This window comes from Fusarium pseudograminearum, chromosome 3 (genome assembly GCF_000303195.2).
Source record: "Fusarium pseudograminearum CS3096 chromosome 3, whole genome shotgun sequence".
NCBI classification, from domain to species: domain Eukaryota; kingdom Fungi; phylum Ascomycota; class Sordariomycetes; order Hypocreales; family Nectriaceae; genus Fusarium; species Fusarium pseudograminearum.
In genome coordinates this window covers 3,576,540-3,585,918 of record NC_031953.1, presented here as the reverse complement: position 1 = coordinate 3,585,918, position 9,379 = coordinate 3,576,540, and the positions used below count along the sequence as shown (strand labels likewise).

The 9,379-nt window shown below is 51.1% G+C and overlaps 4 protein-coding genes across 4 annotated transcripts; 2 read left to right on the top strand and 2 right to left on the bottom strand.

The window, feature by feature from the left end:
- Positions 1–7: 7 nt before the first annotated feature.
- On the bottom strand, positions 8–1,154 carry FPSE_05804 (uncharacterized protein; the record flags this gene model as incomplete). Its single annotated transcript, XM_009258922.1, has 4 exons — positions 8–316; positions 373–411; positions 462–727; positions 800–1,154. The coding sequence occupies 4 exons, from the start codon at positions 1,152–1,154 to the stop codon at positions 8–10; spliced, it is 969 nt and encodes a 322-aa protein (XP_009257197.1).
- A 564-nt stretch (positions 1,155–1,718) lies between these two features.
- On the top strand, positions 1,719–3,112 carry FPSE_05805 (uncharacterized protein; the record flags this gene model as incomplete). Its single annotated transcript, XM_009258923.1, has 2 exons — positions 1,719–2,690; positions 2,741–3,112. 2 exons carry the CDS (start codon positions 1,719–1,721, stop codon positions 3,110–3,112), a joined length of 1,344 nt encoding a protein of 447 aa, XP_009257198.1.
- A 1,921-nt stretch (positions 3,113–5,033) lies between these two features.
- On the top strand, positions 5,034–5,931 carry FPSE_05806 (uncharacterized protein; the record flags this gene model as incomplete). The annotated part of the gene is made up of 2 exons (XM_009258924.1): positions 5,034–5,048; positions 5,140–5,931. 2 exons carry the CDS (start codon positions 5,034–5,036, stop codon positions 5,929–5,931), a joined length of 807 nt encoding a protein of 268 aa, XP_009257199.1.
- A 2,503-nt stretch (positions 5,932–8,434) lies between these two features.
- Positions 8,435–9,238, bottom strand: FPSE_05807 (uncharacterized protein; the record flags this gene model as incomplete). Its single annotated transcript, XM_009258925.1, has 2 exons — positions 8,435–8,484; positions 8,539–9,238. The coding sequence occupies 2 exons, from the start codon at positions 9,236–9,238 to the stop codon at positions 8,435–8,437; spliced, it is 750 nt and encodes a 249-aa protein (XP_009257200.1).
- Between the last annotated feature and the right edge of the window lie 141 nt (positions 9,239–9,379).

Sequence of the window (9,379 nt, the reverse complement as noted above, 5' to 3'; positions counted from 1 at the left end):
CCTCCGCTTATCTCTTGTTAATGCCGATGAGGTTGAGGAACTCGTTGCGCGTCTTGGACTTGCGCTCGAAGCAGCCGAGAACGCAGCTGGTGATGGTGCTGGTGGTGGTCTTTTCGACGCCGCGCATCACCATGCACAGGTGGCTCGACTCCATGACCACGGCGACACCCTGGGGCTTGAGGATCTCCATGATGGCGTGAGCGACTTCCTTGGTCAGGCGCTCCTGGATCTGAAGACGGCGGGCAAACATCTCGGCGATTCGGGGGAGCTTGGAAAGGCCGATAACGGTCTCGTTGGGGATGTAGCCGATGTGCATCTGCGGGGATAGATGTCAGCTTGGAAGGATTGCGGAACTGGCGGGATTTTGCTTACCTTGCCTGTGAATGGTACGAGATGGTGTTCGCAGAGAGACTGGCTCTTGTTAGCAGAGGCTGGTGTCAATTGATGGGGAAGAGACTCACAAAGACTTCAATGTCCTTGACAATGACCATCTCGCTGTGTCCTTCTCTGAACAGAGCGTTGTTGACGATGTCTTCGACATTGACCTGGTATCCCTTGGTCAGAAACAGAAGCGCCTTTGCGTAGCGCGAAGGTGTATCGAGAAGACCCTCTCGGTCGGGATCCTCGCCGACGCATTCGAGCAGAGTGCGCACAGCACCTCGCATGCGATCCAGTCGCTCGACCTGCTGCTCCTCCGTCTCCTCCCGACGCTCTCGTGTTCCACGGCCTAGATAGTAAAAAAAACCATGTCAGCAAACGGAAGCTCTGCGCAAATTAATGTTGACCAGGAACAACATACTGGGTCTGCTGAGACCGTCAAAGTCGATCACAGGACTGGGCGATCTGCTGGCCTTGACAACAGCGGTTCCCTCCTCGGGAACAGCAGAGGCGCGGCGCTTCTTGGGGATGGGCTCATCGCGGGGGTCTCGGGAAGCTTTAGCCAAGCTGTTGCGACGCTGCGAAAAGGCATTGGGCTTTGCGCCGTTGACAGCAGCTACAGCAGCAGTCTCGCCATTCTTCCTCTTGCGCTCCTTGCGCTCGCGACGCTTTCTGCGACGGGCCGAGTCGTCGCTGCTGGAAGACGAGGCAGAAATGCTCGCTGCGTCTTGGGATCGCTTGTGTGAGGGGATGACGCCGTCTTCGGAGGGGGCCATTGTGGCGAGCCTTTTTTTTTGCTTATCGTGTAGGTGGGATGTTTCTTTTTTTTTCTTGACGAAGGGTGAGATTGATGACGGATGATGGAAGATGGAAGAGAGATGAGGAGATGGGGAAGAAGAAGAATTCTCCAATTGGTAAAGTATAAATAAGAGAAGCCAACCAGCAAAAGATAACCGGACGATTAATACTAGACGAGAAGTAGACGAGCAAACAGCTTCTAGTTCAAGGCAAGGTAGCACAGTTGAGTCAGGGTCCAAAACATTCAATCCAATGGCCGGATCGGAGAACCGAAAAATTAGAGGGGCCACGGGATTAGGATGGACTATGGGCTATGAACTATGAACTAAACAAGTTTGCGGGGGTGCTCAGTGCATAGCAATGCATCATTTCCAGTGAAGTTGAGTCGCTAACTAACGGGGCAGCTACAGGACAAGCTCGCAAGGTATCCAGTGAAATTGTCCTTGTTGACGAACGAGACAAGCAGAAAAGCAATTGTCCGAAGAACTACTTTTTATCTTATCAGTGAGTGGATTGACGTCAATCCACTGAACAAAACGGTTATGGCGCCGTGGGTCCGATCATGTGTGGAATCACGTGATCTCAATCAAGGAGAACCGTCACGGTCTCCGTTCGGTATTGAGAAGCGCGTTGTAGCACGGATCATCACTCCGAAAGCCGTCAGAACAAAATACTTTCGCGAAACAAAACAGTTAAACGACTCCGAGGATCGGCATATCGAAATACGTATTCTTTCCTTCTTACCGAAGCGCCTCCTCGGTACACCATTCGTTTTGGGCTTGCTCGCTGTTGGCGTGCGACTCTGCATTCTTGACGCTACCCTTCGATTCGACCAACCGTCACCAAAATTCTATCTCTCGATACTCAACTTTTACATCTACGCATCTCGAACGATAAAACATAACATCGCAATCATGGCTTCTCCGCCTTACGCTACTTCCCCATCGGGAATGTCACCTCCCTATCCATCACCCGCTCAAATCCCCAGCAAGAAGCGCTCTTCAGGCGTCGACGCCAACGCGCCTCCTCACAAACGACGCAAACCCTCAAACCTCTCGCAAGCCTCCGTCGCAGCCGCAGCAGCAAACCACCCTCTTCGCCAAACATCATTCCCTCCCGAAGCTCGGTCGCCTTACCCGCGCTCTCCCTCCGTGGACGCTCAGTCTCATGTGAGCGGTAGCGCTGTCAGCACAACAGCTAGCGGAGCGCCCAAGAAGAAACGCGGTCGCAAAGCGAAGAACACAAAGCAGGATGATTCTAGCGAGGCCACGCCCAGTCTTGTTGGTGGACGGGCTCCGACTGCCGTGAGCGGGCAGGGTGGTGAGAAGGAGGACGACGATGAGGATGATGAAAAGGCTGAGATGGCGTTGGAGGATGTTGTCGCGCGAACTCAGGAGCAGAAGCAAGAGGAGATTCGTCTACGAGCTATGCTTGTCGAAGCATTCGACTCACAACAATACAACCGATATGAGCTCTGGCGTGCGGCAAAGTTGGCCGATAGTGTCGTCAAACGAGTAAGCAACATCTATGTCTATTTTTCACAAACAATTACTAACAGCTACAGGTCGTCAACGCAACAGTCTCTCAATCGGTACCCCAAAATGTCAGCACAGCCGTCAAGGCGGTAGCCAAGCTCTTTGCAGGTGAAATCATCGAAGCTGCGCGCAATGTCCAAGGCGAGTGGATTCACGCAGGAGAAAAGCAGAGTGAACTGCCTACGCCGCCACAGTCTACAAACGACGACCCAGATGCGGCTGAGGAGGAAGTCGATCTCAAGCGCGGCCCATTGCGACCTGATCATTTACGTGAGGCCTGGCGACGCTATCGAGTCTCTGGAGAGAGTCGAGGTGTGGGCGTGCAGCAGCTCTGGCATGCGCAGCAAAACGATGGAGTTGATCGTTTCTCAACACGTACTGGGAAGCGACTCTTCAAGTAAGATATGGCAGGGTAGATATCTACCTACTATGACAAAAAAAAACCGCCAAGACATGGCCGAAATAATGGCTGTGATTGGTATCGGCAGGAGTGCAGGGATAATGATTCTTTTCAGCGCATAATGATACCCCAATCCGAGATAGGACATAGAAATACAATAATACAACCAAAAGTATACTCTGTATCCGTACTTTTACGACGATTCCCCAATCGGCAGATAGTGCTTTTTGAGAGAAACCCGGCAAGTCACAAGGCGAAACATGATGGACAAAAGTTCATTGACAAGGACGGAGACTCCACGTGGTTGGTCCGGGGAGTTGGCGGTAACCCTGTACAAAAGCAGTAAGGCTCTGTAAGGCGTAATCTCATCCCCAAATACGAAGTCACGAATGACATTGAAGCAAGCACAGTCATCCCCAATTTCTACCCGCTCTATTGCCGCGTTTCAAGGACTGCCGAGAAGGTGTGTGTGGGATAAGAGGAAACCTGAGAGTAGCCAAGTAGATAGGGATACTGTTCACTGTACTCTGTGCTCTGCATCATTTGATTGACTCATTAGTGTCTTGGAAAACGGCCTTCATGACTTTTCAGGGACTGGGTGAGCGTGTCACGTCACGATGGGTGCAAGATAGGGCGGCTTCATCGAAAGAAATCATGCTGATCGCCGTTTGAATCATTCTTGGCCGGCGTAATGCGCTTTCAAGACAAGGTTGCCAAGAGGATACCGCCGGGGGATAAGGGAAAGACGGCACGCACACAGCCACCGTCTTCTCCCAGTTGAAAAGGGAAAGAATAATGTCAATTGGAGCCAAGTCTTGGCTGCTGAGGTCTCGACTCTTGAACGTGACACTATCAGATAGTGGGTTCCGCACCGCAGGTCCAAGAGCAGAGCAGAGCAGAAGCAACCGGCTCTTGTAAGTACATGTTCCTTGTCTGTTATACGGTGACTTGCTCCGTCCATTGGCCAAGAACCGAATGACATTACTGTCTCGTCAGCCAGGAATCTCAGCAGACTGGTCTTGACGAAGAGAAATGCATCAGTGACAACTTGAGCAAGGAGTCAAGTTAAACGTCAAGTCTTGGCAAAACCATCGCGGTCTAGAACTAGCAATTGACAATCCTGTCCAATCACAACAGCTCCTGCTAGGTCTCAAGCTCCGTGCCTGACCATGCACGACAGCCCTTCATCAACCTGAATAGTCAACGTCGCAGCTTGACCGGCTATAAGAAGCCGAGAGGCTGGCTTGGCAAGTCGGCTGGCCCGAGAGTCCGTGGCGCAGCAAATGCGAGCCCAGCAATGCGTGAAAAATACGGGGCGCCTAGGCTTCTGGGCATCCCGCAACCAGAGACAATCTGCCCTGTAAGATTCGGGTCTTTTCCAGGGCATCCAAGGGAGGTAGCAGGTTTAGGGCGGAAAACTCGACCAAAGTACCCACTGCCTGGTCGCCTGTCACTGTCAACCAACGACGTACGTTTCATGACTGTCAAATTAAAAAAGGTCGTCGTAATGATCGGCCAAGGATTATCGTAAAGGATCGAGAATCGAATGGTAGCGCAACTCCCAGTTCACTCTCGTAGCTGCCCGTACACCCCTTGCTTGGTCTCATTGGCTCACATGCCGATAAACTTTCGAACCGGTTGAGTAAGCACGAAGTCGTGATAGGGTTGTCATGCTCAATCAAACCTATGTTTAAATGTCATTGGCGCTAGCGTTTCTTGACATCGGCTGGATCTGCACCGTAAAGACATGGGTCTTTGCCAAGAGGTCGGAGCTCGGCCGTCAACGCGCGTCCTGCTTGGCAAATCAATCAAATGGTGACCTTCATCAAGAAGAGCTCAGGTCTCATATGGACTGGCGTTCGCCGTCATTGACGTAGCGTAGACTTTTTGGATCGGCATCCAGATGAACTGTACTTGCCAACATGACTGGAGGAAAGGTGAGTTCTTGAAACCTTCACCTTGAGAAGCTTTCTCGACGGTTCGTCCCATATTGCAATAAGTTACTCTGTCTGACACATTCCCCTGCAGAAGGAGGGTTCAACCAATCCGTCAGCTGTCCGGATTCGTGACAACCAACGACGGTCCCGTGCACGGCACAAGGAGTATGTCGAGGGCTTGCAGAAGAAGCTTCAAGACTATGAGCGTCGAGGTGTCGAGGCCACTTTGGAGATGCAGCAGGCAGCTCGGAGCGTTGCTGTCGAAAACTCCCGCCTAAAAATTCTGCTGGGTTATCATGGTGTCACTAATGATGACGTTGAAAAGTTCCTGCAAAGCTTCCCTGATCAGTCAGTTTCCGACGCCGCAAAGGCAACCATTTCGCAGTCGACCGCCGGCCAACCACCCATCGCCCTCGCACCCAAGATGCCTCTCCAACCCTTATCAAGAGCGCCGTCAGATTCTCCAAGGACGTTACCGCTGCCACAAATCCAACAAGAGACCAGCACAAACACTCGAGATGTCGTGGACGCAGTGGTAGGGATCAAGAGAGACTCTCGAAAAGCTGGTTTAGACGGCAGACCAAAGCTCCCCTTGCCGATAGAACATCGACAACCACTTTTGCAACCTCGACCTCAATTGCCCATGCTGCCAGCACTGCCATCTCTTGTACTTGGCCAGGGCAGACCAGAACCCCCTCCTCTCGATAAACTGTCGGTCCTTGCGACAGCCAGCGTGCACCAAGAACCCGATTCAAATAAACACCGTCGTTCACATTCCAACGCCGACAGTCTCCGTGTTCCGAGCCCGTCAATAATGGGGCAAAGCTCACCGGCATCTTCACACACGACCCCCACGAGTCGTCTAAGTTCGACGTCGCCATGAAGATACGAGTGCGGATGGGGTTCGAGTCCGTATTCTCGAAGACTGACGAGTACCCCTGATAGCACAATTCATGAAGAAGCTACTTCTGCAGACTTCTGCAGAGAACGCGGCGACAAAGTTGGGAGATATCGGTGAAGCTAGCGGAGAATGGAGCTCCGGGCCAGCAAGGTCAATTGATTGAGAGGAATGAAGAGGCAACTTTGCCTTGCCTCGTGAATGTATGCCTAATACAGTCCGGGCACGAGTTGAGCTGGCAAAGGTCGACTGCCAGTTTCAACTCTTGAGATGGAACCATGGAGAAGACACACGAAGCCAATGTTGGCGGCATTGCTCGATTCAATGGAAGTTGAGCACAAACGCAAGATTGAACGGGCAATATGAACCTGTTTTGCAAATATTGGCGATGCTGTTACCGATTTGGAGGGATCCCATCCGGTCGGTACCTGACGAAGACGTTGGATGTTGCTGGCAAAACACGACGAGCCAAACTAGGGAGGGAGGGCGAGTAGTTGTCCAGCGACTGGACCTATTGCAGGGTCGAACACGAAATGATACCAGGATTACAGAAGCGAATCGATCGCACCCGGAGAGGCACGTACCTTGCAGAACCGCGTCTTGGGTGCTGCATGGCAGCCCGATCCCTTGAGCTGGATGTGAGATGCTGCGTTATATAGGACGGCTTTCAGGTTGTTCAGGTGGGAGGCCGCTTGGTGGAGACAAGGAATAACAAGGGCAGGTCGAGTTTGTGCAGGCGGGGAACATGCCTAGTCTATCGAGTTGGAGGGTGTCCCGGATGCAATGTGCTGTTGGAGGATTCAGGGATTCTCGACGCCTCAGACGTCTAGAGGAAGGGGATCTGCAAAAGCTTGGCACGGCAACAAATAGCCATAGCAAAAGAATAAAAAAATTGTTATAAGCGCAACCACACGAATCGAGCGTGTGACAGAAATGAGCAAGTATTGGCTTGCGGGCAATTTCTTGTCACAGAAACAGTTCCTAGACAGTCCCTTTAGTCAACCACTGACATGAAAGAGTTACAAAGGCCGAGAGAACCGGGATCCAGTGTTACTCCACAACGGCGTCATGTTGACCCATTGAAATGCAAGGTTGAGAGTGAGATAGGATGATTGATAGTGTCCTAGCCGGGGGGACCAAAGAGAGGGAAGGGTCTGTTTTGAGGTGGTTTGGACGATGGTTTTGTAAGCTCGGCCGCGAAGGCGGGATGGAAGGCGGAGGGGATGTGGGCGGCAATCCACAGGACAGATGCCGGGTCGATATTCGTCTTGGCGGCTGCAAAATGAAGGATCGGTTGCAGTGGATGAAACATGGGAGATGGTTTGAGAAGATGGATGGAGTTTGTAGAAAAGTTTAGTGAGGCTGTTGAGGAGGATATAAGAAAGGATCCAAGTTCAGGCAGGAACGGGAGTGGCAGCGGCAAGTGGGCACAAGACTTGTTCCTTCCTTCCTTCCCTGCCATGACATTGAAGAACCAAGTTGAGTGGTGCTCTATCTCATCTCCAACTTTGAAGAGTGAGCAGTCATAAAAACATTCATGAATATGAAATGTCGGTCGAAGAGACAAGGTAGCTTTAGCTTTGGCCTTTTATTTCCCTGCTGGGCTCATTTCCATGACGTAGGGAAAGATACCAATCAGAATCTTCGAGTGACAGTAGCCCCCCGAACGTCAGGGGCCGGGAAGTGGGTGCTCATGCGCCGACAAGGGTGGGTTGCCTCCATGGGTAAGACCCTCAGGTGTGATTGGTGAGTTGTCGTCTTTAAATAAGCTTAATCGTGTGGCTTCGGGTGAACGTCTGGGTTTAACGGTGACAATCTCCGAGATATTTGCTGCGTATGAGTATGATGAGACCTGGATAGTCTTTCTGGTTGTGTATGGCCTAGGTATGTCTGATTAGTAGGTAGTTGAACTGGTCCGGGTCAGGTTGAGTTATGTAGTGGTCTACTGGGTTAACACTCGTCTAAGACCCATATTGTAACCACCACGTCTGCTCTGCTGCAAGTCCAGAGTGACGGGACACTCAATATTAAATAAGCAAAGTCGAAAGCGATCAGACCCTTTAATAGGGTTCGCGGGAGTGCTCCAACTTTAAACCTTCAAAGGCAGCCCGGGGGGTTCATTGGCCGCGCGGCCCTGTCGACGCGTAGGTCCCATAATTGGTGGTGGCAGTGCACCCTCTTCAAACGTCACCCATATCCTGAATAGTCTCATTTTTGGGCACAAATAGCCCGGTCTGGGCAGTCGAGACACAGGTGAGTTGTTGTGCGTCGTTTATTGGCCAGTTGGCGATATTGCCAAGTCGGAGCATAATTCTAGACCAGGACAGCAAGCCTGGACTAAGCCAATGGATTATGCGCCCACCTGGACCTTACAAGGACAAATAGATATGACTGAGTGAGTATTTACTATATACTGCGTAGAATACTATGTACTTGTTTATAATATACGCAAATAAAGAAAGAGAGAAAGAAAAGACCAGCCAGGGTTTTAGTTGACAGACAGGCTATAAGCAGAAGTAGTAAAGACACAGTTGGATCCTAGATAAAAATGTTAGTATCTCATCAAAACACAGCACAAGACCACAAACTTACCAACAAAGGGCTCAGTACCAGCCTGGAAGCTAGTAGCAACATAGCTACTTGGGACACCCTGGCTCTTGGTAAGGTACGTAAGAAAAGGGAGAAGATCGCCCTGGAAGTTGCCCAAATTCTTGGTCGACACAAAAGAGTAGACAGTCGTATCGCCATTGGGCCCACGGAACAACTTCCACTGCGACCCATTGATGGTCAACGTAGCAATTGGCGTAGATCCATGGTCAGAGATAGGTCCAGCACCACCATAGCTTCCCAGCCAGATCATAATCTCGTACTTGTTGTTGGCACCAACTGAAGGCGCAAGCCAGAGGTCGTAAGAAACGTCAGCGACCATGTTTGATCCCGTGTATTGCCAATTCCACTTTGTAGGGATGGACTTGATCGCCGAGACTTTCTTGTTGATCTTTTCAAGAGCCACGTTGGAGTATGACTTGACGTGGATGTTGCCCCCGGCCCAGGTCCATTTGGTGGACCAGGAGAAAGAACCGCTGTTGTACGAGTTGAAGGTCGTGCACTGCTGCCCGGAAGTGGCCTCACCGCGACCCCAGTTGTTATGGTAGACGGTATATCCAGCAGTTTGAAGGGACCCAAAGGCGTCGCACCAGGTGGTTGCGCGCTTGTCGAGGGTCTTGGAGGGAGTAGTGGGCGAAGCTGCAACTGCAGCCGCAAGCAGAGACACAATGCTGAGGAATTTCATTCTGAGAATTTAATGTTGGAAAGGACTGAATAGTGGACTGAGTGAAGATCGAAAAAAGACTTGGCGGAAATGTTCATTTATATATATGCCATCTCCCTATTATCGGACATCTACGTCGACACTCCAACTTTAACAAAATTA